The sequence below is a fragment of the Myiozetetes cayanensis genome, unplaced genomic scaffold (assembly GCF_022539395.1).
Source record: "Myiozetetes cayanensis isolate MyiCay16 unplaced genomic scaffold, myiCay2020 scf24, whole genome shotgun sequence".
Taxonomy (NCBI): Eukaryota; Metazoa; Chordata; class Aves; order Passeriformes; family Tyrannidae; genus Myiozetetes; species Myiozetetes cayanensis.
This window is the reverse complement of record NW_026087456.1, coordinates 6,290,327-6,313,153: the sequence shown is the minus strand read 5'-3', so window position 1 is coordinate 6,313,153 and position 22,827 is coordinate 6,290,327. Positions and strand designations below refer to the sequence as shown.

Sequence of the window (22,827 nt, the reverse complement as noted above, 5' to 3'; positions counted from 1 at the left end):
TGTAAATAAAGCTGCAAGAAAGTGGAGATGTCTTTGCTTTTAGTTAAGGAATAGCTTGAATTTTTGAGTTCAGATCATGGGGCTGAGCGGCTGGGAGGTTGTGGACAAGAAAAGATGGAGTTAGAATTTGGTGGATGAGAGATGTGTGTTCTGAATGGTCATTATTGCTCTTAAAAACGCTGCCTGTTGAATGATGCACAGCTGAATGATATTTGTGTGACTTTTGTTTAAAATATGTTAGACACAATTTCAGTAGGAGTACATTTGATACTGATCAAGTATAATCTTGGCTCTAAGTGCTTTATTTCAGAGTAAAATTAAAACTCAGAAAATGATTTTTTAAATGACAGAAGCATACATGCTGAAGGAAGGAGCTGAAACGAAATACATCAAAAATAATGGAAACGACTTGATAACAAATAGGTGTCTGACCTCTGGAATTCAATTTGCTTTCATTTTGCAGGAAGAGCTTTGTGTTCATGCAAACCTTTGGTAGATTAGCATTTGAGGGTTTTTTAAAAGCAACGAGTCAATGTTTATCTAAAAACTTCACAGTAAGCTCTCAAGTAATTTAAAAAATAAACCTAGGAGTTTCTGTATCCTATATTGGAGAATCTGCTTGTGAGAGATTCTTGAAAGAAAAAAATTCTCTAAGGGGAATATTTGAAGATTCCTTGAGGTTCTTTTTTCATGTGTAGAAGGAATGTAATAAATTTCTTTGCACTCTTGTCTTAGATTGTTAAACAGGGTCTCACAGCTAATTCCTTACTGGACAGAGGCATGCAGCTCACAGGATCAACATCTAAGTAAGTTGAATACTGTCTAACATTATTAGCATATTTATTAAGAGTAGAATTTTCCTGATGTGCTTTTTAAATATTTTGGCTCTTGCTAGCCCATCCAAAATTTGATTTTTGGCAGTAGTTTTCAGTACCAGATCTATTTTAGAACTGAATATTCTATTATGAAATATTTGGGTTTGACTGAAGAGAAAGTACACATTAAATCATTTCACTTGTATGTTTTCGAGATTACAAATGGCAATTTAATTTGGATTAATTTGGGAGGTGCTAATGGCAAGTGTCCATTGCATTGCCAAAAGCTGAACTTGAATCTAGGTATTGCCTGGGATTATATTTGTGTGCTTTCTAAGCTATGTGGTAGAAGAAACCTAATAATTCTAGTAAGAATTAAAATAATACCAGTACACTTCTGTTTGTTTTTTTGGTGGTTTTTTAAGTCTGATTATTAATTTGTATTTGTCCTGTTTAGCACACCTTACACTCCTTTGGATAAGAAGTCAGCAGAAAACACAGATGATGAAACAATCACAGAGGAATGGACGTTGGACCACCCTGTCTTCCAGACACGGACAACAGCAATAGTGGAAGTGAAAGGAACTGTAGATGTAGTTCTGACTCCTCTTGTAGCAGAGGCACTGGATAGGTAATTAATTTGATTTTACTATTGCAGTCCATGCTAAAAATGGTCTGAAATCAAGGTTTAGGTTAAAAGGATTGAATACCATGGCTGATGGAGCAGTAAGGCCTTGTGGCCAACACACGTAATTCTGCATTTCCCAGCTGGGAAAATGTTCTGCTCACCTGGGAAGTGCCCTTTATGTCTGTCAGCGCTTATTCCTTTTTCCCCTGTGGTGTTAATTCCACATGATTGAGGGTGTGTCACGTGAAACTGGAAGAGTAAGTGGTGTGCTGTGGTTTGCTCCCCCTCGCAGGTACATCGAGGCCATGGTGCACTGTGCCAGCTCTCGGCACCCCGCAGCCATCGTGGACGATCTGCACTGCAAAGTCCTGAGAGATGCTGTGCAGAACAGCAAAACCAGCTTCTCAGAAAATGTAAGGAGGGGAACAAGGACTTGGAAGAATACTTTTTTCTGTATCTGACATAGAAAAACCTTTAATTAATTCGGTGATTTGAGATACAGTAGCTAAATGCTTTATTAATTTGGAGTACATGCTTATTTTTATCTTGTACCTAATGTATGTGCATTTCTATAATCAACTCTTATGTACTGTCAGTCACCAGAAATCTCTCCCAGGATTGAAGTTATTCTGTTTTGGACAGCCCAGTCATAGCTACAGGAATTTGCATGAGATTAGATCATGGATTCTGTTCTTTGAAATTACTAAAACTGATATTCTCAAGTATTATATTCATATCAGCAGGACTTTATTATTTTACAGTAGCTAGGGAGAGCTGTGAATGTGCCTGTGGGTTTTTTGCAGTTCACCTGATACCTTAAAAAATTAATTTAACTTGAAAAGAATTATATGGTAGTTCTACAGAATGAAGAGTCCTTTCTGTCCAAGGTAATGACCATACTTATATTTTATGACTTCTTAGACTTCACAAGGTGACAGACACTAATTATTTGCTTCATAATGAGTTGTTTTGTATACAACTAAGATATGTAGAACTCAAACTTTCAGCTGAAATCTGGTCATTAGAAAGTTTACTGCAGAATAGCATTAATGCCCTTATGGATCTAGACCTACTGTATCTGTAAGTGCTTCTACAGCCCTTGCTCTGGAAATCATGATATTGTGATATAAATTAAGTTAGAATCTCTTGCTTAAGTTAGAATTTCTCTTCAGTGCTAACAAACTGTCCTGTTACTCTTGAACTTAGCAGCTCTAAGTTTCAATGCTAACAACTGCTTTTTCTCCCCCTCCAAGTTATCCTCGAAGCAGGATATCAGAGGAACAAAAATAGACACTACCACCACAGGAACCACAAACCAGGGACCAGCACAGACCAATCTCTCCCTTAAGCAGGATAATGTGACAATTAAAGGTCTTCAGGCCAATGTTACGGTACCAAAGGTAACAGCTTTTTGTTTAGCTTAGTAGTAGACACGTGCCTCAAAAATCACCCTTAGTTTCTATCCCCCTAATTCCCCAAGTCAAGGTTGTATCACAAATTAGTGATGTTTTGCTGAATTTCTCTTCCCTCTGTGGTGGAATCTTTTTTGTCTAGGTGAACCTGTGTTTACTACAAGCATCTGTGGATGAATCCCCAGGGGTTTCTTCCAGCAAAACCGTGACTCACGTTTCGTTGGTGGCTTTGTGTTTTGATCGAATTGCCACGCAAGTTCGGATGAACAGGTAGCAGTAACACTTAGCACTATTTGTAGTAAACTTTAAACCAAAATAATCAAGTGAATTATGCCCAGCTGAGATCTCCTTCATTGTTTTTTCTCCCTTGTGTTCAAAGGGGTATAGTCGAGGAGGCTTCAAACAATGCCGAAACCAGGAGGAATTCTGTCACCTTCGATCGTTACATCCAGACCAGCAAAATGCAGCCCCAGTCTTCTGGCTCACTGAGATCCAATTCTGGGGCAGAAAAAGGAAAAGAAATTGCTGCTAAATTGAACATCCACCGTGTGCATGGACAACTTAGAGGCCTTGATACAACAGGTATTAAACAATTCTCGGTCTCGCTCTTATTAATCTGGTTGTGGTGTTTTTATCAACACAGATAAAAAGACTCTTAAACCTGGAGACTTTGCAGGTACTCTAAAAAAAAAGTTTGTTTTCTGTTATTCTACAAAATGCTGGATGTAAATGTATGCAGATTTAAAACTAATCAAGATGAACTTCTAAGCAGTTTGTGTAGCAGGTGAGTCACATTGTAAATGTTGACCTGCACTGGTGGAATTTCAGGCCCGAGCTTCCTTCATCTCTTTTCAGTTACTAGTTTTTGTCACCTTATGTGGGGAACAAATGATGCTTCATTGCTTTCTTACTTCTTTCTAACACTTGGAAGATAGACATAATGTTCCTGTTGTCCCAGCAATTTCAGCATGACAAGCTGTAGATTTTGAACTATAGTGACTCTAAAAGTGAAATTGAGATCTGCCCAGAGGACTTCCTTCTTGATTGTTTTGAGGAAATGCCTTCAAGCAGCTATGGGTTACATTTTGCTATAACTCCTGATCCTGGACAAACTAAGCAGGACAAGATGATCAAAAGTAGAGGCAGTTTTTTGTTAGAACTGAGTCATTTTTCATGGAATCTCTACCAGTGGGTGCCATGTTTTACTCTGTCCCATAAAGAAGAAGTCTCTAGGACAGGAGGAAGTAAGTACTCTCTAAAGCAAGTGTGCTTAAAAAATACCCCATAAATAAATAAACAACAAACAACCCACTGCTGTGCCAAGATGAGTGAGCAAATGGGACTGGAGGAAACCAAAAGCAATAAGAGAACATTAAAATGGTGTAACTCCATTTTTACTTGGTGATGGGGAGAATCTCAGCAGCAGTTCCCTGTGCTGGGGGTGCTGCAGGCATTCAGGAAGGCCAGTTTTGGAATTCTAACCAAGAAAACTCATCATCTTCTATTTCGATGCTTTGAGAAGTGCCTCTCTAAGGATCTTAGCATTTCATGTAGACCTCAAAAGTGAATACAGTTATAAATTGGAGGCAGAGAGTGAGGATTGGAAGGGATATGAAGTGACTCAGCATAGTTCTTTTCCTCAGATATTTGACATTTAGCCCCTGTGTGACTTAATAAGGAGGAGGTATAAAAGTATTTAAAGTGTTTCATCTGGAATGTCACTAAAAGAAAGGATTTATACTTAAGCTACATCCTAACATCCAAGAAATGGAGGTGGCACAGTACCCTCTTGGATCTTTGACAGCCAAGATCTTAATAAATTAAAAACTGCCTGAGTCTGGATTTTCTTGGGAATCAGTGAGACTTAGTGCTTTACATCTCTCCCATACAGACATAGACATGTTCCAACCAAGAAGCAGTCCTTGAATTAAATGTAAAACTTTATTTTTAAATATTCTTCAGTATGCTATATTATATATTATTTTATTATGCCCATATTAACACACCAAGAACAAGGTCTTTTTTCCTCCTTCTGTGCTTCTTTTTTTCTTGCCTGTGCTTCAACTTTAATATGTTTATTTTCACAGATATTGGAACTTGTGCAATAACAGCTATTCCTTTTGGGAAATCCAAAGTTCTTTTTACTTTGGAAGAGTTGGATGAGTTTGCTTTTGTGGATGAAACAGATCAACAAGCTGTTCCAGATGTAGCTCGCATTGGTCCTAGCCAAGAGAAGTGGGGTTGGATAATGTTCGAGTGTGGAATTGAAAATTTAACTATAAAAGGTAAAGCTTGTGTAGGCTTTATATTATTTTGTTTGATAAAATTGCTAACAATTCTGTTGTTGGATCTTGCAGTTTAGCAATTATTTGATTAGAAATTGTTGAATGTAGGTGGTATGAAATAGTACATGTCTATGGTAAATTAAATTAGATAGGTTATACAGTAAAGGAACTTGTAGTAGTAAATACCACTTAGGAAATAATGTGAAATAATGCCATATAAACTGGTTTAATCGGTTTCTGAACTTAAAATGAAGGTTGAAATTGATGCTTTCACTGATCACTTAAATCCTGACCTTACCCACAGTGTCTGCATATAAGGCCAGGGTTTTGCTCTGGGAGGGGAGAACTAGCTTCAAAAATTAAAAAACCCAGTATATATGCATTGTATGTCATCCTAGTTATCTTTTTTCCAGGGAATAGTATTTAAAAACAATTTTTATGTGAGTACTCTTTATCTACTTGGAACAAACTATCAGAACCTCGACATTGTAGCCATAAATTCTTATATAAAATGTTAATGCATCTTGTTTAACCCAAATTGTGTGCGTTTCTCCTCTTAAGTGCAGATCTTTTCTGTGGGGTATACCTTGGAGATGTTTTTGCACTGCAAACCTTTACAGCCTTGGTATTTTTGCAGGAGGAAGACAATCTGGAGCAGTGCTGTATAATACATTTGGAGTCATGGGGAAATCAAGAGACACAGAGAGAGGGGGATTGCTTGCATCCAATAACTCTTCAGACTCCCCAACTGGTAGTGGTTATAATACTGATGTGTCTGAAGACAACCTCCCTTGTGACAGAATAAGTCCTTCTTCAGATATTAATGGAAATTCCGTGTCAGATGAGCAGGTATGTCCTTCACCTTTTGCAAGATCTCTTGGCTTTGCCTTGGCAGAGTTGCTTGACATCAGTAGTTTATTTTTCTCTACCTAAACGCACGTGGAACAATTTTTTTACAAGCGTGGTGGGGTAATTTTGGAAAACAATTTCACTTTTTGACTTTGTGATCCCTCTTTTTTCAAGGATGAAGGCGTTGAATCTGATGATCTCAAAAAAGATATCCCCTTGATGCCTCCTCCCCCTGACTCTTGCAGCATGAAGTTAACGATCAAAGAAATCTGGTTTAGCTTTGCAGCCCCCACCAATGTGCGCTCTCCGACCCATATATATTCGAGGTACACTTTTACCTGGTTTAAAATAAATAAAAAAAAAATTTAAAAAATGGCACTTTTGCCTTGTTGAATTGCAGTTGTGCTTGGCAGATTCTGAATGTAATTTCAGTAATTTTTGAAGCCTCTCTGGAAATGAAAATTTTGGGGTTTATATTTATCACAGTAACCCTTTGCTTCAGTTTTTATGTTGTTGTCATTTATATGGAAGCGTTGCTGGAAAACTTTCAGCTAGATATGATTAAAAGAAGACAAGGATGATTAAAAAACCCAAACCAAACAAAAACCCCTCACTAAAAGCTTCTGGTGAGATGGAAATCTATGAAGGAGAAAGGCAGGGGAGGATATTTCTTTTGCACTATGGATTTCAGTATAAACATTTGTCAAGATAGTTTTTCATATGGTGTATGTAGATTGAGCCAAATATGTCGATCTGTCAGTAGTTTAAGATCAGTATAGAGCTATAAATTAGAAAATATTCTGGTAATATTCTTGCCTCAGCCCTTCAGCAACAGTCCTTCCTGAGAGGTTAATAACAGTTAATGTGGGAGTCAGTTAGTGATGGCAATTTCAAACTGTATGATTTCAGCAGGGAATACAAATGGGAAAAGGAGGGAATAGCAGTAGCAAAAGTGGAAGGAATGAAGAGTGTGTGAGTGAGTAAAACAAAAACTGCCTTAGGTACTTTTTACCAGTTTTCGTTTTCTGGGCAATAAGTCTGTGTTTATTACTTTGCATCGATGTTCCACCTATTGGACTGTCATTCATGACAGCACTAGAAAATCTTGCTAATTGCTGCTGCTGCTGCCTGTGAATCCCTAATTCCCTTTTTTTTTTCCTCACAGGCAGCTGAACCTCCTGAGCACTGCAACGCCTGCAGTTGGTGCTTGGCTTGTTCCCATCGACCAGGTGAAATCGTCATTAAACAAACTCGAAACCGAAGGGACCCTGAGAATCTGTGCTGTCATGGGCTGCATTATGACAGAGGCTCTAGAGGTAAATGATAAAATCCAGAGGCTTTTCAGGACAGAACAGTGCAATAAGGAATATAGAGTGTTTGGAATTCTGGATGGTTTCACTGACAAACTCACAGCACCTCTTGTGAACCTTCTAGTTCCAGAACTGCTCACAACAATTCACTGCACAGTCCTAATAAGTTTCAGAACAAAAAATAGTCAGCTCTTACTAGTGAGGAAGCCTTGTGCTTCTCACTCTCCAGATAAAATAAGATTAAGAAATATGGCTGTAGGGCCTGGTGTATTTAATGAACTATTTTTGTCTGCTGTTTGTTTGGTTGGCACCATCTAGTGGGAAGATTTCGAGGTGATGCCCATTGTTTTCTGCTGTACTCAAAAACTATCCTCTGCAGCAGTCTCTTATTCCTGCCTCCCTTCTTGGTTTTTGCTTACCTTTTTTTTAGCATTAAACCAAATTACAAAAATGCCTGGTTTGTCTTAACTCCAAATAAATAGTTTCTTTGAAAATCTCAGCTAACTTTGCATGTATGTCTATTGGTCCAAAAGTAACTGTATAAAGTCTGCAATTTGAATCCAGGCTTTTGTTCTATTGCTTCATGTAAACAGATAAGCATCAAGTATTTATCACATACACTGTTGAAAGTAAGGTGGCAAAGAGTTTGTTGTGTCATGGGTGAAATCCTGTCGTTCGTGCTCGTGCTCTGTTTGCAAGGATGATCCTGTGCTGAAAACTGTTTTATTTTATTCTAGAACAAAAGTGTGCACTTCCCTCTGCGAAGCAAGTACAACAGGCTTACCAAAGTGGCTCGTTTCTTGCAAGAAAATCCTTCCTGTTTACTCTGTAATATATTGCACCATTACCTTCATCAAGCAAATTACTCCATTATTGAGGATGCCACCATGGTGAGTTACCCTGTAAAAACTGGAAATAGCTCAGTCTTTTCAGTTTCAAATGTGCCCATTCTACTGTCTTAAATTTGCTGACAGTTAAAGGAAAGTTAACAGACAAGAAAATATAACCCAGACTCCTGTATTTCTTTAAAATGATAAGTAGATATGACTGTCTCTCATGTTGTTTGCTTTCACATCTGCCATTTTTGTTGTGGCCTGTGTGTGTGAACATATATATATATATATGCATAATGTTTATCAAACAGTTTTATTAGTAAATACATGACAAACCATAAACCAAACAAACCAAATAAGGCATGCCCTTAACGTTATTAATGGCCTTTTCTATCAGATTTCATGGCCTCTTTATCAGATTTCACTGACCTTTTTATCAGATTTCATTTTTCCTGGCTTTAAAATTGAATAGATCTCGAGTTTGTTAAGGCAAGTGCATGAACTGTTTAGCTTATTCCAGATGCTCTCCCTGGAACGTTTTCATGTCTTATAGAAATGCTGGGATAATGTAGACAGTTTAAGGAAGGAACTAGAATTAGAATTGCACAAACTTTCAGGCTTAAGAATCTTGATGGCTTTAGAATGTAAATAATGCCTAGATTGGAGTGGGAAATAGTTGTTTGAACAAACATTAGGCAAAAGGAGGAGTGTTTATTCCTGATTTTGTGTCATTTTCATAATCCAATTCCACAGCTGTCAGATTTAAACACTCTGGTTTTCAACATGATTCTGTGATATTCAGCTGAGAGCCCAGTGATCAGAAATAGCACAGTTTGTGGCAGAAATAGCACTGTTTGAATTGTGGTCAAAATAACAAGAATTTTTTTTCCTTTCTTTAGGACAATTCAATGATTTAATCAAAACAATCCCTATTTTTGGCCTCAAATTTATGTTCTTAAAATACTACTCACCAACAATGGAAAAAGCATCGTCTTTTCAATTTCAGTTTTGTTTCTCCAGTCAGCCCAGTGTTGCTGTGAATTTTAGTCTGTATTTCAGAACCTTATAATTACTTAAGCGCTTTCACTTTTATATTAACAAACCTCTTTCCGGTTGTTTATTTTTGGCCCCTCAGGTCACGTAGATAAATACATTTACCATGTTCAATGAAGCTGTAATTTTGATCTCTCAGCTTTTTGGCTCCTTCTATCTGAATTGCCGTGGCGTGGTGCCAGCGTATTTGTCAGAAATCTCTTGAGCACAAAGACTTAAGGAAGCTTTGACTTTTTTTCCCTCTGGGTTTACTTCAAAATGCTGTGATATAAATTTTATTTATTTATTTATTTATTATTTTAAGAGTGATGGCCTTCCTGCCTTAGTGACCTTAAAGAAAGGTCTGGTTGCCTTAGCAAGGCAGTGGATGAAGTTCATTGTGGTAACCCCAGCCTTTAAAGGAGTCAGCTTGCACAGACCAACCCAGCCAGTGAAACTGCAGCCAAATGCCTGCCACGAGCATGAGGATGGACTTGGATTGGACAATGGAGGGGGGCTGCAGAGTGACACAAGTGCTGATGGAGCAGAGTTTGAATTTGATGCAGGTATTTTTGTGTTCTTCTGCTTCCATAAAAAATTCCTGGAGACAAGTAGATCCTCTCAGAGCATTTGTATCTTCTTTAGCTTTAGTGCATGAATACATTATGTGTTCTTCCTATTTTAGAATTATCAAGATTCTTTTTTGAAATCCTCTTCATTCTGAAGCTGCTGCTAACAATTATAATTATAGTACTACAATAATTAATACTTCAGGGAAAAACAAAACAGGAGACCTCTCTTTCTTCACATGCTTTGTCTTGTTATTTCCTGCATGAAATACATCAACCTAATTACCTGCTACCTTGGAATTAGGATTTTTTTGTGCAGGTTCTGACCTTTGTTAAGAGTTGTAAGATGCAATTCTATGACTTCTTCCAGGCATAGCTTTAAACCTACCTTCTTATTTGTTCTTTGTGAAGACATTTTCTCTCCTTCTTTCTCCCCTTTATTTTTACTACTAAGTGGTAAATTTCTATTGCCATCTTACACGTTCCCATTTTAAAATAAGCTGCTGATTTAGCTTTGTATTTGATATAGAGCACTTAGCTTTGTATTTGATATAGAGCTGACTTAAGAGCAGCAGAAAGGAGGGACATAAATAGATACATGTTGTTGGAGCACTCATTTTTTTGTTGAGTTTACTTATTATTTACATGAACTGAGGAAAAAGTAGTTTCAAAAATCAGGAGGAGAATCTGCTTTTAATTAAAAGCCAGGCAGCAGTTATCAGCTTAAAGAGAGCAAACCCAAAGATGTTTATGTGTGAAACTTCTGTGTAACCATACAATATGATGGAAATTTTTGCTCCCTTCTCTAAAATATCTGCTTTGGCTCAGCAGAAACATTTGGATTATTAAACCAAGTCTTAACATGGCCTAGACAGCTGTGTGTAGGTGTGTGTCACAATTTGGAAGTTCATGACTGCCTGTAAAGAAATGTGCCTTAAAAATAGATCATCTTGGCTCCCCATGTGTCTAAGAAATGAGAGAAATGGTTTGCTTGGTTCCAGCCACTGTCAGTGAGCACACAATGCTCTTGGAAGGAACAGCCAACCGGCCTCCCCCTGCCAGCGGCTCCTCTGGGCCTGTCACTGGTGCTGAGATCATGAGGAAATTATCCAAGACTCACACTCACAGTGATTCTGTTCTGAAAATAAAGGTGAGTTCCTAGCCCCATGCACGAGGGGAAAGTGGTTTGTAGCAGTTCTGTTGGCTGCAGATGAATAGTTAGATTTTTAAAAAGGAACTATCACTGTAACACATGGGCTTCTGCCCCTATAACAGTGATGCTCCATCAGTTGACTTATATTCTGCATCTGTTCTTTATTGTTTTTCTTGTCAGTTAACGTGAGAGAAATGCTTTAAGCAATGTATATGTGCATCACTTAGGGATATGCCTGAACCTTTGGGTGTTTTCACCTGTTTAGGGAAGCAGAAACGAGGATTTAACTATCACGGGACCAAACCTAAGACTGACAAAGCTTCCCAATAACTTGTAGTACAATTATTGTGTTCCAATCTCGCATTCAGACCAAATGTCCCTTCCTTTTTTGCAGTTTACACAGTGCTTCACTGCTTCCTTTGCTTTCTCCCCCAAGGGCATACATCCATATCATTCCCTGAGTTACACCAGTGGAGACACAGCTACAGATTCCCCGGTGCACGTTGGCCGCTCCGGCATGGCCGTCAAAGAAAGTCCAAGGAAAGAGAGTCTGCTCAGCTACCTGACTGGGAGTTTTCCAAGCCTGCACAACCTTCTGGAAGGGACTCCTCAAAGAAGTACTGCTGCAGTTAAAAGCAGTTCTTTAACAAGAACAGGTATGATGTAAGCTAAAGGGGGAATCGATTTGATTTTAATGATTTAAAAAGAGTACTGCATTGTCACGATGCGATATCGTGTCTGTTTAAAATCCCACCTCCTTCCTCCTTTTCCCCAGATAAAAATTGTAGTTTTTAATTAGCAGTTCCTAGATACTGCTCCTAGGAAATGGTATGGTGCAGCAAGTGCATCAGGCTGGGAAAAGAAATTACAACTAACAAAATACGTAAAACATTTTCTCTTTCCTTACCTTTAATTTTTGAGTTCAATACATAATTACTTGAGTGAACCTTTTTGAAGGAATCAAGAAATGTAGTGATCATTCTGTATTGGTAATTTTTTTCTTGATCTTGTAAGCAGCTCAAAAAGTGGACTGAAACTAATATTCCAGTAACTTAGTTTGCATTTAATAATTTGCAAATATTTAGTAATGGTCTTTTGAACAAATGGGTTTGAAATATATGTATTGAAATTTTTACCTGCTGTGTTATTGCTCAGTGTGTTGTTATCTGTTTTTCTTCATATGTAAATTATAAGTTTGATATCGTATTTTCTCTGAAACCTCTCTCCTTTGCTGTCAGGGACTGAAATATTGTTCAGAAAAAAAGGTATTTTGGTGTCCTAATGAAACTCCTTTCCTTTAATTCACGGTAGAGACGAACAAGTGCAAAAACACTTGTAGTGCAACATCCATTAGTGTGATAGTGTAACTTGTGTGGTAGAACTTGTAGAACTGTTTGACAAGTCACGTAGTGGAATAATGAGAATTAGGCTTCCTTTTGTAGTAAATAGATGTTGTGAGTAAAACTGTGCTGTGCTCCTTGGCTTTGCTGACGTGGATACAACAAATGCTACATTTAACTCCCGATTTATCCGTGTAGGAAACACCCTGGCCACAGACATGTTGTCTGAACATCCCTTGCTGTCCGAACCATCTTCTGTGAGCTTCTACAACTGGATGTCCAATGCTGTGGGCAACAGAGGAAGTGTGGTGCAGGAAAGTCCTGCCACCAAGTCTGGGCACAACAGTCTTCCAACAGGTATTGCTATTTACAGCTGACTTGAAGAGGTGGCTTGGGGGTTGGCTGGTCCTGTGTTTGCCACATTTCTGGCTGGAAGTAATGGAGCAAGTGACTTAGGTTCAACAGAACTTGAGCGTTTCAAAATGCTATTTGTGGGACTTCTCAGCAAAACAGAAAATGAAAAATGTTGTTTTCATTTCCTTCACCCTGCCTCCAAAAATGTCGCTTTCTCTCACATTTGGAACTGTAAATGTAGCTTCCAAAACCATGTGTAGCTGCCAAAAGCTAAGCCATAAAATCATCTTCTGTTGCAGAGTTCCTTGCATTTTGTTGGCTATTTTTAATCTAATTTGCATATGCTTTTTTTTATTTTTAATTTGGCCGTTGGAATCCTTGCTTTTTCTCAGTTCAATTTTGAGACCAAACATAAACATTATTTTGAAGACTAACATAAACATTACTTTGAGAGTCATTTAGGAATGGGAATGATTAACTGGTGTAGGGGTAAGGAGAAAAATATATTACTGGAAGTCTTATACGTATTAAAGAAACAAAATTTGTGACAACTTCTTGCAGCTTATTTGTTATTCTTGTAAACCTGTCGTCATTCATAATATTTAAATGTGTCTTAATTTTGTTATTCACTAACACTACTACTACTACTTTTCTTTTTCACCAACACTGTTTCAGCAATATCAGACTGTTTGTTTATCCTAAATACCACTTTCTGTGAGGTTACAGACCTGACTGTGGCGCTGATTTTCTCAGTGTGTGGCATGTGTATCTATAATTAACCTTGCCGAGTTAATGGAGTCGGCGGTGATAAAATTTGCTGTGGTGTTAGCATTCCATGGGTATTTATTTTTCAGGTGTGGCACCCAATCTTCCCACCATACCTTCTGCTTCAGACTTCAACACAGTGTTGTCCAGTGACCAGAACACCCTGGATGGCACCCACTCGCAGCACAGCACCAGTCAGGATGACATTGCTGGTGTGGAAGAGGGCAACCAGGGGTTTCCTGCTGTCCAGCTGGCAGATGCCCAGGTAACTGGGGTTGCACATCAACAAACGGTGGGGCAAGAACATGGGAATAATGTAGACAATCGGAACTAAATCCGTGGGTTTTGGTTCACAGGTTGTTTTCAAACCTCTCCTGAGTTACACGGGGATTCAGTCTCAGGATGCAGTGCCCCTCTGCTACAGAATGTACTTCGGCGAGTACCTCTCCTTCTCAGGAACCCTGGACTGCCTCAGAGCTGATATTGTTGACTCAGACACAGCAAAGGAAAGGAAAAGCAAGCGAGCCCGGAGGTATGTTGTGTAAATGCTGAATCTTCCCCTAGACCAATTTTGGGCAAAGCTTTAGGATATGATGGAATGATTGCATGCCAAACCAAGTTTCACAGAACTGAAGGATTGCTATGTCAGTAGCACACAGTATGAAACTGTAAAAGTTCACTTTATTGTATTTAGAACTGTGGTAAGTAGGTGATATCCTAAGGGAAATAAAAGGCTGTGTAAAAAACATATGACTCTCATTCTCATAAAAAGAAACAAAGCAGTAACTTGTATTTTTTTTTTCCCTTAGGCAAGGAGCTGTCAATCTTCCTCCTCTGGAATTCAAACCAGCTTTGATGCTGGAAACTTTCAGTATTAGTGCTGTCGTGATGGAGAAGTCCATGTGCACACCTCATAACTCCACCAATGCCCTCTCCTTCCACGACTTGAACAAACGCTATTACAACACTTTCCACTGTAACTTCACCATTTCCTGCCAATCCATCAGCCAGCACGTGGACATGGCGCTGGTTCGGCTCATCCATCAGTTCAGCACCATGATCGACGATATCAAAGCCACACAGACGGACATCAAGCTCAGCAGATACACGGCTGGATCGGCCTCTCCCACTCCCACTTTCAAAACCCGCAAGCACAGAGACTTCCGCTCCTCCGACTTCAGCCGCAGCTCCCGAGGGAGCCTCAACGGGGCCAACAGAGTGAACAACACCAAGAGCAAACGGACAAACAACGAGAACAACAAGAAAGAGTCTCGAAACAAGAATTCCCTGGGGAGGTCAGAACGAAGGACTTCCAAAGTGTCCAGGAAAGGTTCAAAAGATGTGGTTGACCACGTGACTATTCACATGGACGACTCGGACTCTATTACCGTGTCGGAACAGAGCGAACCTTCTGCTGAGTGCTGGCAGAACATGTATAAACTGTTGAACTTCTACTCGCTCATTTCTGATCCAACTGGCATTTTAGAAAAGTCTTCTGAAACTTTTGGGCCAACAGGTAATCCAAGGAATTAAGAGAATGTGCTTTTACTCAAACGTGTTCTTCTAAAGCTTGATCATAACTCGGTTTTGGAAGTTGCCACCCCATCCAACTTGGATCAGAGGGGCTAAAGTGGTGAGGATGAGGGGGAGCTTGCAGTTAGTTCACCAAGATGGTGCACAGATGAAAAGTTTTAACATCTCTCACTAATTGTGTAGTGTAGTTTGAGTTTGTTCCTCCCAAGGTGCTATTTTGTTTTCAAGGAGCTACTGGTAATGCTGTATATTATCATCATTCTGTGAAAATATGCAAGGGAGATAATTTCTGCCTTGAGAATGACTGACAGTAAAAAAAAAATAATCTGTGAACCTAGCTGTGAGAGAAGGAAAGGTGAAATACTGATTTTTGGTCAAGTCCCACAACGATTACAGCTGCTTGGGCCATAACTTCACCCAAAGCTTTGAGATCCGGCATAATCACTGCTCTCTATTTCTGACGTATTTTAGCACAGCAGAGTAAATTTGAGAGCTGACTTAGCATCATTCCTTTTTGTTGGCGGATTTAGGCTGCTACAAATATACATGAGAATATATCTAGGAATAATAATGAAATCACATCGCTCCTTATTGTCCCCATTGTGCCTCAGGTTCGCTTCACTTGGCACGGCGTTGGGGTGGAGCGAGCGAGGCTCGGGTGATTTGCCTAACACGGTCCTTGGTTTCAAATGCCAACATAAACCAGCTGTGCCAAGGATTTATGGTGAATAATTCCTTAGATAACTGCTGGCCTTGCAGGTGTTCGAAGCCCGACTGAGCCTGCCTGCAGGGTGGTGTTTGAGAACGAGCAGGAGAACGGCAGGAAGCGCAGCCTGGTGACGTCGGAGCCGCAGCACGTGACCCTCATAGTCTTTGGGATAGGCATGGTGAACAGGACCCACCTGGAGGCAGACATTGGGGGGCTGACCATGGAGTCAGAACTGAAGAGGATCCACGGCAGTTTCACCCTGAAAGAGAAAATGAAAGGTGGGATGAGCTAAAACGTAATTTAAACTCACTGCCAGCTTTTGCACTGTTACGTGCGTGTGTGATATGTGTGGTGCTACTATAATAATATGCAACAAATTCTTTTAAAAGCTTGGTAGGATGCTGAAGGATTTTAAAAGGATGCAAGATTTTCAGAAAATGCCATGGAGGAAATTCTGTTAAAATATATTGGAAGATAGTCACTCCTTTCATTTTCTTGTCCCAATTTAAATTTGATATTACTTAGCGTGAAAAAACTACTAGAGCTGTAATTTTTCAATTATTTTCCTGTTACTATGTTTTTGCAAGCAGTAGGCATACCTGGAAGTATTTTACTGAACGAAATGCTGTTAAATACCTTTTTTTCTTTAAGATGTACTACATCAAAAGATGACTGAGACGTGTGCCACTGCTCACATAGGAGGTGTCAATATTGTCCTGCTGGAGGGAATTACCCCAAACATCCAGTAAGTAGGAAGCCTGACAGTTTAAAACTCTTCAAGTGCAGAGAAGTGAGTTTGTGTAGTGTTTCTCTTAAGCTTCTGATTGTTTTTGAAATTTTTATGGGTTCAAACCATACAAGATTTTTAAGGAGTAGTGAACTTACTGATGCTGATTATTCCCATTTAAGATCTAGAGTGTTTCTTTAATCGATATCTTTTTGAACTCCCATGATGCTTCATTCTTCATGTTATTTTTACACTTCTAATATGCCTTTTCCACCCTTTATATAATTGACACAACTTGGCAGGGGAGGGGGAGAGAATCACTTCTTGTGCATGGACGTCACAAATTACTTGCTCAGCATCCACATTTTTTTGGGTTTGGTTGTTTGTTCTTTTTTTGCCAGATTCACAAGCTCCAACAGGCCATGCATTATTTTAATTTGTTCCTAGCTGTATTTCTTTCTGTTTGAGTTGCAGAGCAGCTGAAACACAACTCTTTGTTGTAAATCATCCTCACACAGTTTGGGTGTTAGCTGGGTAACCCCCACTATGTGATCTGGTTTTAGAATATGAATGTTCTAGAAAAGGGGCTAAATAACATGACTCGAGTCTCTCTCTCTCCCCTTTGAATTCCTGGTTGGTTTGGAAGATGCTACAAAGAACTTAAAACACAGAGGATTTTATCGTTTCCTCAGCTAAAATACTGCCAATAAACATGTAATAAAAGTTTTAATCAGACAGTCATGAAGGCTTTCTGAAGGTGACTGAGGCCCTTCATGTCTGCCTTACATCATCATCTTACTGAGCTTCCATATAGGGAGGGTACAAAAGAAGAAGGGGGGAAATACTGATACCTCTTAAAAGCAACAACAGCAAACAACAAACCTGAACAAAACCAAACCCTTCACCTCGGTAAATTTGAAAGGAAATGTCATATTGTGGGTTACAAGTAATTAACTGACTAATTTTGCATGGATGTTTATCCTTTATTTGCTTTGTTTTTGTTTCTCTTGCTTTCTCTTCAACCTTCATCTGTAGACTGGAGGATTTCCCTACATCTCCTACAAGCACAGCCAAACAAGAGTTTCTGTATGTCATATTATTCTGTTTAATAGTCTTGCAACTACCTCTGTGTCGAGTAGCTGATGGCTGCATTCCTACTGTGTGTGATGGTGGAGGAGGATGTTGCTTGAATACATTTTAGTTTAGCATTAGTATTACTTAGATAAGCTTTTAATGTAGCCTGCTGAATCTCTGTCCAAAAAAGCCCTTATAAATGTTAACAATCAAACTGTGGGGGCTTAAAACTCTGCCTGTGCTTTTCCTGCTAATGAAGGTGACCCTCTTGGTGTCCCCCCGGTCTCCATGTGTGGGTGTTGGTCTCTCTCACAAAAGCTGCAGTGTCTTCTTTGTATTTTTTCAGTGTTGTGATAACACAGGATTAACTTCAAAATGTCTTTTTAGAAGGTAGCTCTGGAAGGAAGGGTGATGGGCTGTAAAACTGCCCGTGATGTAGAGGAAATATTGGGATTTGTGTTCCTTTTTGTCTGGGAGCAGCGTTAAACCAGCAGAGAAGGAAGTACCTTTGTTCCCAGTGCATCACTGAGCAGTTGAATTCACTGCCTTCTGATGTGGTCAACAAAAGTATAAATGATTAAGAGGATTGGATAAATCCATGTAGGATAGGTCTGGTGGCAAGTCAGGAATGCTGGAATTAAGGGAAGAATCACTTTATTTACAGCTCATTTATCTGCTACTGCCTGAGTTTTCAGCTGACTCAGTGTAATAGTTCCCCTGTGTTATGGACCTTTTTTTTTCCCCCCTCTTCTTATAACATCCAAAAAAATCTCTTAAGTGCTGGCCTTGTAGTCAATTCTGGAGTGGGACAAAGACTTTTCTCACGAGTTTGTCTGGAGAGTGGTTATTCATGGAATTGATGTGAGAGCACAGAATTCTTTCAGAAAACGTTATTGATATTTACCTTAAATACTGATTAATGATTTTAATGAAATACAACCAGCACTGTAGGTAAGCAAACTGTAGATAATTCACGTGCAGTCCTCATGCCAAAGAAATGTGTAGCCAGACAGTTGCTCCACATTTCATTCTGTCATGGAAGTAGGTTTTTTGCAGGCAAGCAACTGTGAAATGAATTTGTTGCATGAAATATGGAAATACCTTAGCAGGAAAGCACACTTAATCTGGCTGAAATATTTTTCTCCTGCAACACCTATATTGGAGTAATTTTTTTTTAATTAAGAAAATGTTTTAGAAAGGTTTGAATGTACTAGGATTTTGTGTTATAGATGGGGGTGGAAATGTGTTCTTGATTGGCCTCACAATAGTTGAGCCAGAGTGGTAGCAGGAAATAGGCAAATATCAAGAGAGAAAAAAATCGTTTTTCTTTTTAAAGAAGTGGATTAAAATAAGTCTGGACTTTTCTTAAGTAATGTTTATTTGTATAATGTTTTTGCTGAAAACAGTTGTGAGTTAAGATTTGTTTCTTCCTTCATATTTGTGTAAATTCTTCACGTATTTTGAAATCATTTCTACTTGACAGTCTGCCCTAGAAAATTATCCATAACCGCTTCAGGTCACTTGTAGCCCTTGCATAGCTGTGAAAATCTGAGAATGTTCCTTGAGCTTCAGTCAATTGATCTGCTGTTGATAGGCCTGTGGTTGCCTTACAGTGCTGTTTATTTCTTTATTATAAGCAGAAGGATGATATCTTTTTGTTTGTTTGTGTTTCTACACCTGGGAGTAGAATCCGTGCAACTGAATTGTCTAGGGAACAATTTAAATTATGGTACAAAAAGTTCTTTAGTGATGCTCCTTAAAATACAGTATTTGAAGAACTTGCATGTCATGTTGCAGTTTTATAGAGTGTATTTTTCAGCTGTTTTAGCTGATGTACTGCATCTTCACAGCTACATGTCCTTCTCTTTGAGGCTCTAATGTTGTGTTGGCTGCTTAAAATACTTCCATTGGGTAACCCTCCAGGAATCGACCACAGATGAGAAACACTGATGTGTTACCCCTATAATCTTTCTTGATAGGAGCTTAGTGACTTCTGCCGTGCCAAAATGTCATTTTGACAACAAAAGCTGTCAGTTCTGTGCACTTGCGTTTTATCTTGGGTAACCATCATCAACCATATCCTGCTCAACATTAAAATAAAAGTTTAGACAATGTATTTTGCAATAGTGTGTTTGAATTCGTCAGCAGTATTAATTCACAAATCCATTTATCACTTGCTGTGTCCTGGCTGTAAAGCGAGCGTTTCCTCCATTGACCTATTTGGATGCGAAAATCAGATTTTACTAAGTCTTCTTAGCTAAAGGGTGATTTGAGAGTATTCCTGAAAAGGAGTTGAAATGGAAGGCTCTTCTTTGTTTCTGTGTGTGCCAATTTGTCTGTCCTAGTGTGTGTGCACTCAGACCCTCTTACTTTGTGTGAGAGGAACAGTTGAACGGGTATTTTTGCAGTGCATGACTTGTAGTTCTCTTAAACATAGCGTAGCTGTTTGTGGCATGTAGTGCATCTCCCTGTGTGTCAAGTGAAAGTAAAAGGAATGTGTATGTAGTTCATGAACAAAATGACTTGTGGTAACACTTAAAAACTCATTTTAAGCTAAAACTGTGACCATTTGGAAAGACGGGCCAATAACTCCTCTTTCCTTGTCCCGTTAGGACTGTGGTGAAGTGCAGCATTGCCAAATCCCAGGCCCTGTACAGTGCCCAGAGAGGGCTGAAAACCAACAATGCAGCCGTGGTGAAGGTTGGGGCCATCAGCATCAACATTCCCCAGCACCCAGCCACGCTGCACAGCATGATGGTGCGCAGCTCCCACCAGCTCTCCAAGCAGATCTCTGACCTCATCCGCCAACCCTCCACCGCGTGAGTGCTCCGTGCTCCCCGGATGGCTCTTCCAAAGCCTGCTGGTGGCCATCCAGAGCTACCTGTGTGGGCCACTCAGGCTGCTGAGCTATCACTGGCAGCACAACAAAAAGGGGTTTGTGCTCTTTGTCTCGGTAAACAGGCCCCAGCCCACCAAAGAAGACGTCGCGACTCCTCTGCCCTCCGAAAAGACTCCCACGAGTATTAATCAGACGCCGGTGGAAACAAATGAATTCCCCCAGCTGCCAGAAGGCTTGGAGAAGAAGCCTATTGTGCTCAAGTTCAGTGCCATGATCGATGGTATCGCTATTGGAGCAGCGCTCCTGCCCTCTCTGAAGGCGGAATATAAGATGGGAAGAATGAGGAGTCATGGAATGACAGGTAACACTTCTCTGAAACTACAAAAACATTAGTGCTTTGAGTCTGCCCTTCCTATGAGCACCTAAGAGCACTCAGTATTTCTGTTGTATTATAGCTAGAGCTCTGAATCTGGTGCTACCAGCTGGTTTTTTTAATGTTAACTTCAATCAGGGGCTATGTAGAGAACTTACATTGTGGTTGTTATACACGATTGCCAGAGGGAGAATGCAAGAGCAGATGCAGATATGTACATTCTTTTGTAGCTCCCTCCCAGGAAGCTTCCCTCTGGCTGCTAAGATCAGTTTATGATCCTTGATTAATTAAATTCTACTTCATAAGGCTATTTGAGAATACTCTTACGGGCCCTCACTCCACCTGAGGTGGTTTGTATGACTCCCTCCTCCATCTAATTACAGTGGAGTCTTCATTTTGTTTGAAAACAAAGAAAACCCAGAGTCACGTGGGTGGATATTTATAGCTCTTTAGATCTGTGCACTTCAGTAACATTTAGAATATTTTATTTTTTTATTAATTCCAAAAGTGCCCTTAAATTTAAGGGTAAATAAAAGATTCTTTTGCCAGTTCACACCTTTTCTTTCCTCGCCTCCCTCTTACAGGTGCACAGACCAGATTTAATTTCGAGCTTCCAAACCACAGATTGCGCTTCACTTCCAAAGTCTCTGCCACTGACATGTCAACCATTCCTCCCTCTGCGAGCCTCAACCTCCCTCCTGTCACTATGTCAGGGAAATACATCATGGAAGAACACGACACTTACTCAGACCAAATTTGGAGCATAGATGAGCTGCCTGCTAAGCAAGGCTACTACTTACAGGGGAACTACCTGCGCTGCGTGGCTGAGGTAGGTGGTGAAGACATCCCTGATAGCTTGTTATTTCCATTCTGTTCCACTTCTTGAGTGTGCATCTTCCTGTTATTTTAATAATCTGCCCGCTCCAGAACTCTCAGGTTTACATTCTGAATGCAAACACCTGAAAAATTTCAAGAAAATTTTATTTTTTTATAGGTTATTTTTTCATGATTAGACAGCTCCCTAGACAGAAACTATATATAACCTTAGTAAATAATATAAAATGTTCTATTCTACTCACAAGTTCTATTTGTGTGCCTATTCTACAGTTAGTTTTCACAGGGAGAAAAGTGATGCTGCTTAAAAGAAACCTACCTTATGGGGAGAAATAGGGCTTTTTTACTTACTGTGATTCTTTAGTCAGAAAAATAGTCTAGCACTTGAGACTTCTGATGTTTGCATCTTTATTAAAAGTTTAATTAGATGCTGCTCATTGTTCAGCCCACTTGTGGTATTTCCTGGCTAAAGAAAAGCTTTTGGGTCTTGGAATTTGTTCAGCTTGTAAAACTCAAGGGAGGGTCTGCCCAGCCAAGGCAAAAGCCAAGTGCAAGTAGTGTTAGAAGATGTCTATATTTTAATTTTGTTTAAATTTGCCATTAAGATTTTAAAAATAATTTTAGGCAGACTCCAGTTCTTAGAAATACTCCTTTAGATTAGATCGGACTCAGTAAGTTGACCATTGAAGATGGCAGTAAATTTGTTCACCTAAAGGGACTAGAATAATGGTACTTTTAGAAGTTGGCTGCTAATTTCTGCTTTCTTCTCATAATGGATTTCTATGCTACTTAATTAGTAGCATTTCACATATTCCATGAACCTTAACCAAGTCCTGCATTTTATTGCCCAGACTAAACTTAACCAGGAGAATCAATTTAAAATTACAATACAAAACTATATATTTGTCTTTTTTTTACGCCAGTAGGAATAGAATTGGACTTGAAAAGATGTGCCTGACCACCAAAAATCCACTCTTTGGCAAAGTTAAGTTTTGTTCTAAAATGTCCTATGTCTGCAGGTCGGTTCCTTCGAACATAATCTCACAACTGACCTTTTAAACCACTTGGTATTTGTGCAAAAAGTGTTCATGAAGGAGGTCAATGAAGTCATACAGAAGGTTTCAGGTAAGCAGAACACTTAAAAGCAACTCTTGAGTAAGAACCTTAAACCTTGTTTGATGGCTCCAAGATAGAGCTCAGCTCTTTATTTCAGAGACATCATTGTTTCACATCTAGAATTGTAGCAGCAAGAAGCAGAGCTGGAGTGTGAAATAATAACAGAGGCTCTGGAAATTCTTCTAGTTCTGTCATAACCAAGACTTTTTTTATTGGGAAGCAGGATAATTTGGCATTCTGGACACCAGTCTCTGTGTTTCTGTCCATGAAATGACCT

At 39.3% G+C, this 22,827-nt stretch overlaps 1 protein-coding gene across 1 annotated transcript in view; it reads left to right on the top strand.

The window, feature by feature from the left end:
* Positions 1-22,827, top strand: part of BLTP1 (bridge-like lipid transfer protein family member 1) — an 88,574-nt gene that overhangs the window by 38,221 nt on the left and 27,526 nt on the right. Inside the window, 25 exon segments of the mRNA XM_050320458.1 lie at positions 736-806; positions 1,273-1,446; positions 1,736-1,856; positions 2,697-2,843; positions 2,998-3,125; positions 3,235-3,437; positions 4,943-5,140; positions 5,778-5,989; positions 6,164-6,315; positions 7,155-7,305; positions 8,037-8,189; positions 9,490-9,730; positions 10,735-10,883; positions 11,323-11,542; positions 12,425-12,583; positions 13,435-13,610; positions 13,702-13,877; positions 14,155-14,861; positions 15,638-15,865; positions 16,239-16,332; positions 17,350-17,400; positions 20,001-20,207; positions 20,350-20,588; positions 21,185-21,429; positions 22,454-22,559. Coding sequence (XP_050176415.1) covers positions 736-806; positions 1,273-1,446; positions 1,736-1,856; positions 2,697-2,843; positions 2,998-3,125; positions 3,235-3,437; positions 4,943-5,140; positions 5,778-5,989; positions 6,164-6,315; positions 7,155-7,305; positions 8,037-8,189; positions 9,490-9,730; positions 10,735-10,883; positions 11,323-11,542; positions 12,425-12,583; positions 13,435-13,610; positions 13,702-13,877; positions 14,155-14,861; positions 15,638-15,865; positions 16,239-16,332; positions 17,350-17,400; positions 20,001-20,207; positions 20,350-20,588; positions 21,185-21,429; positions 22,454-22,559 — 4,708 coding nt within the window.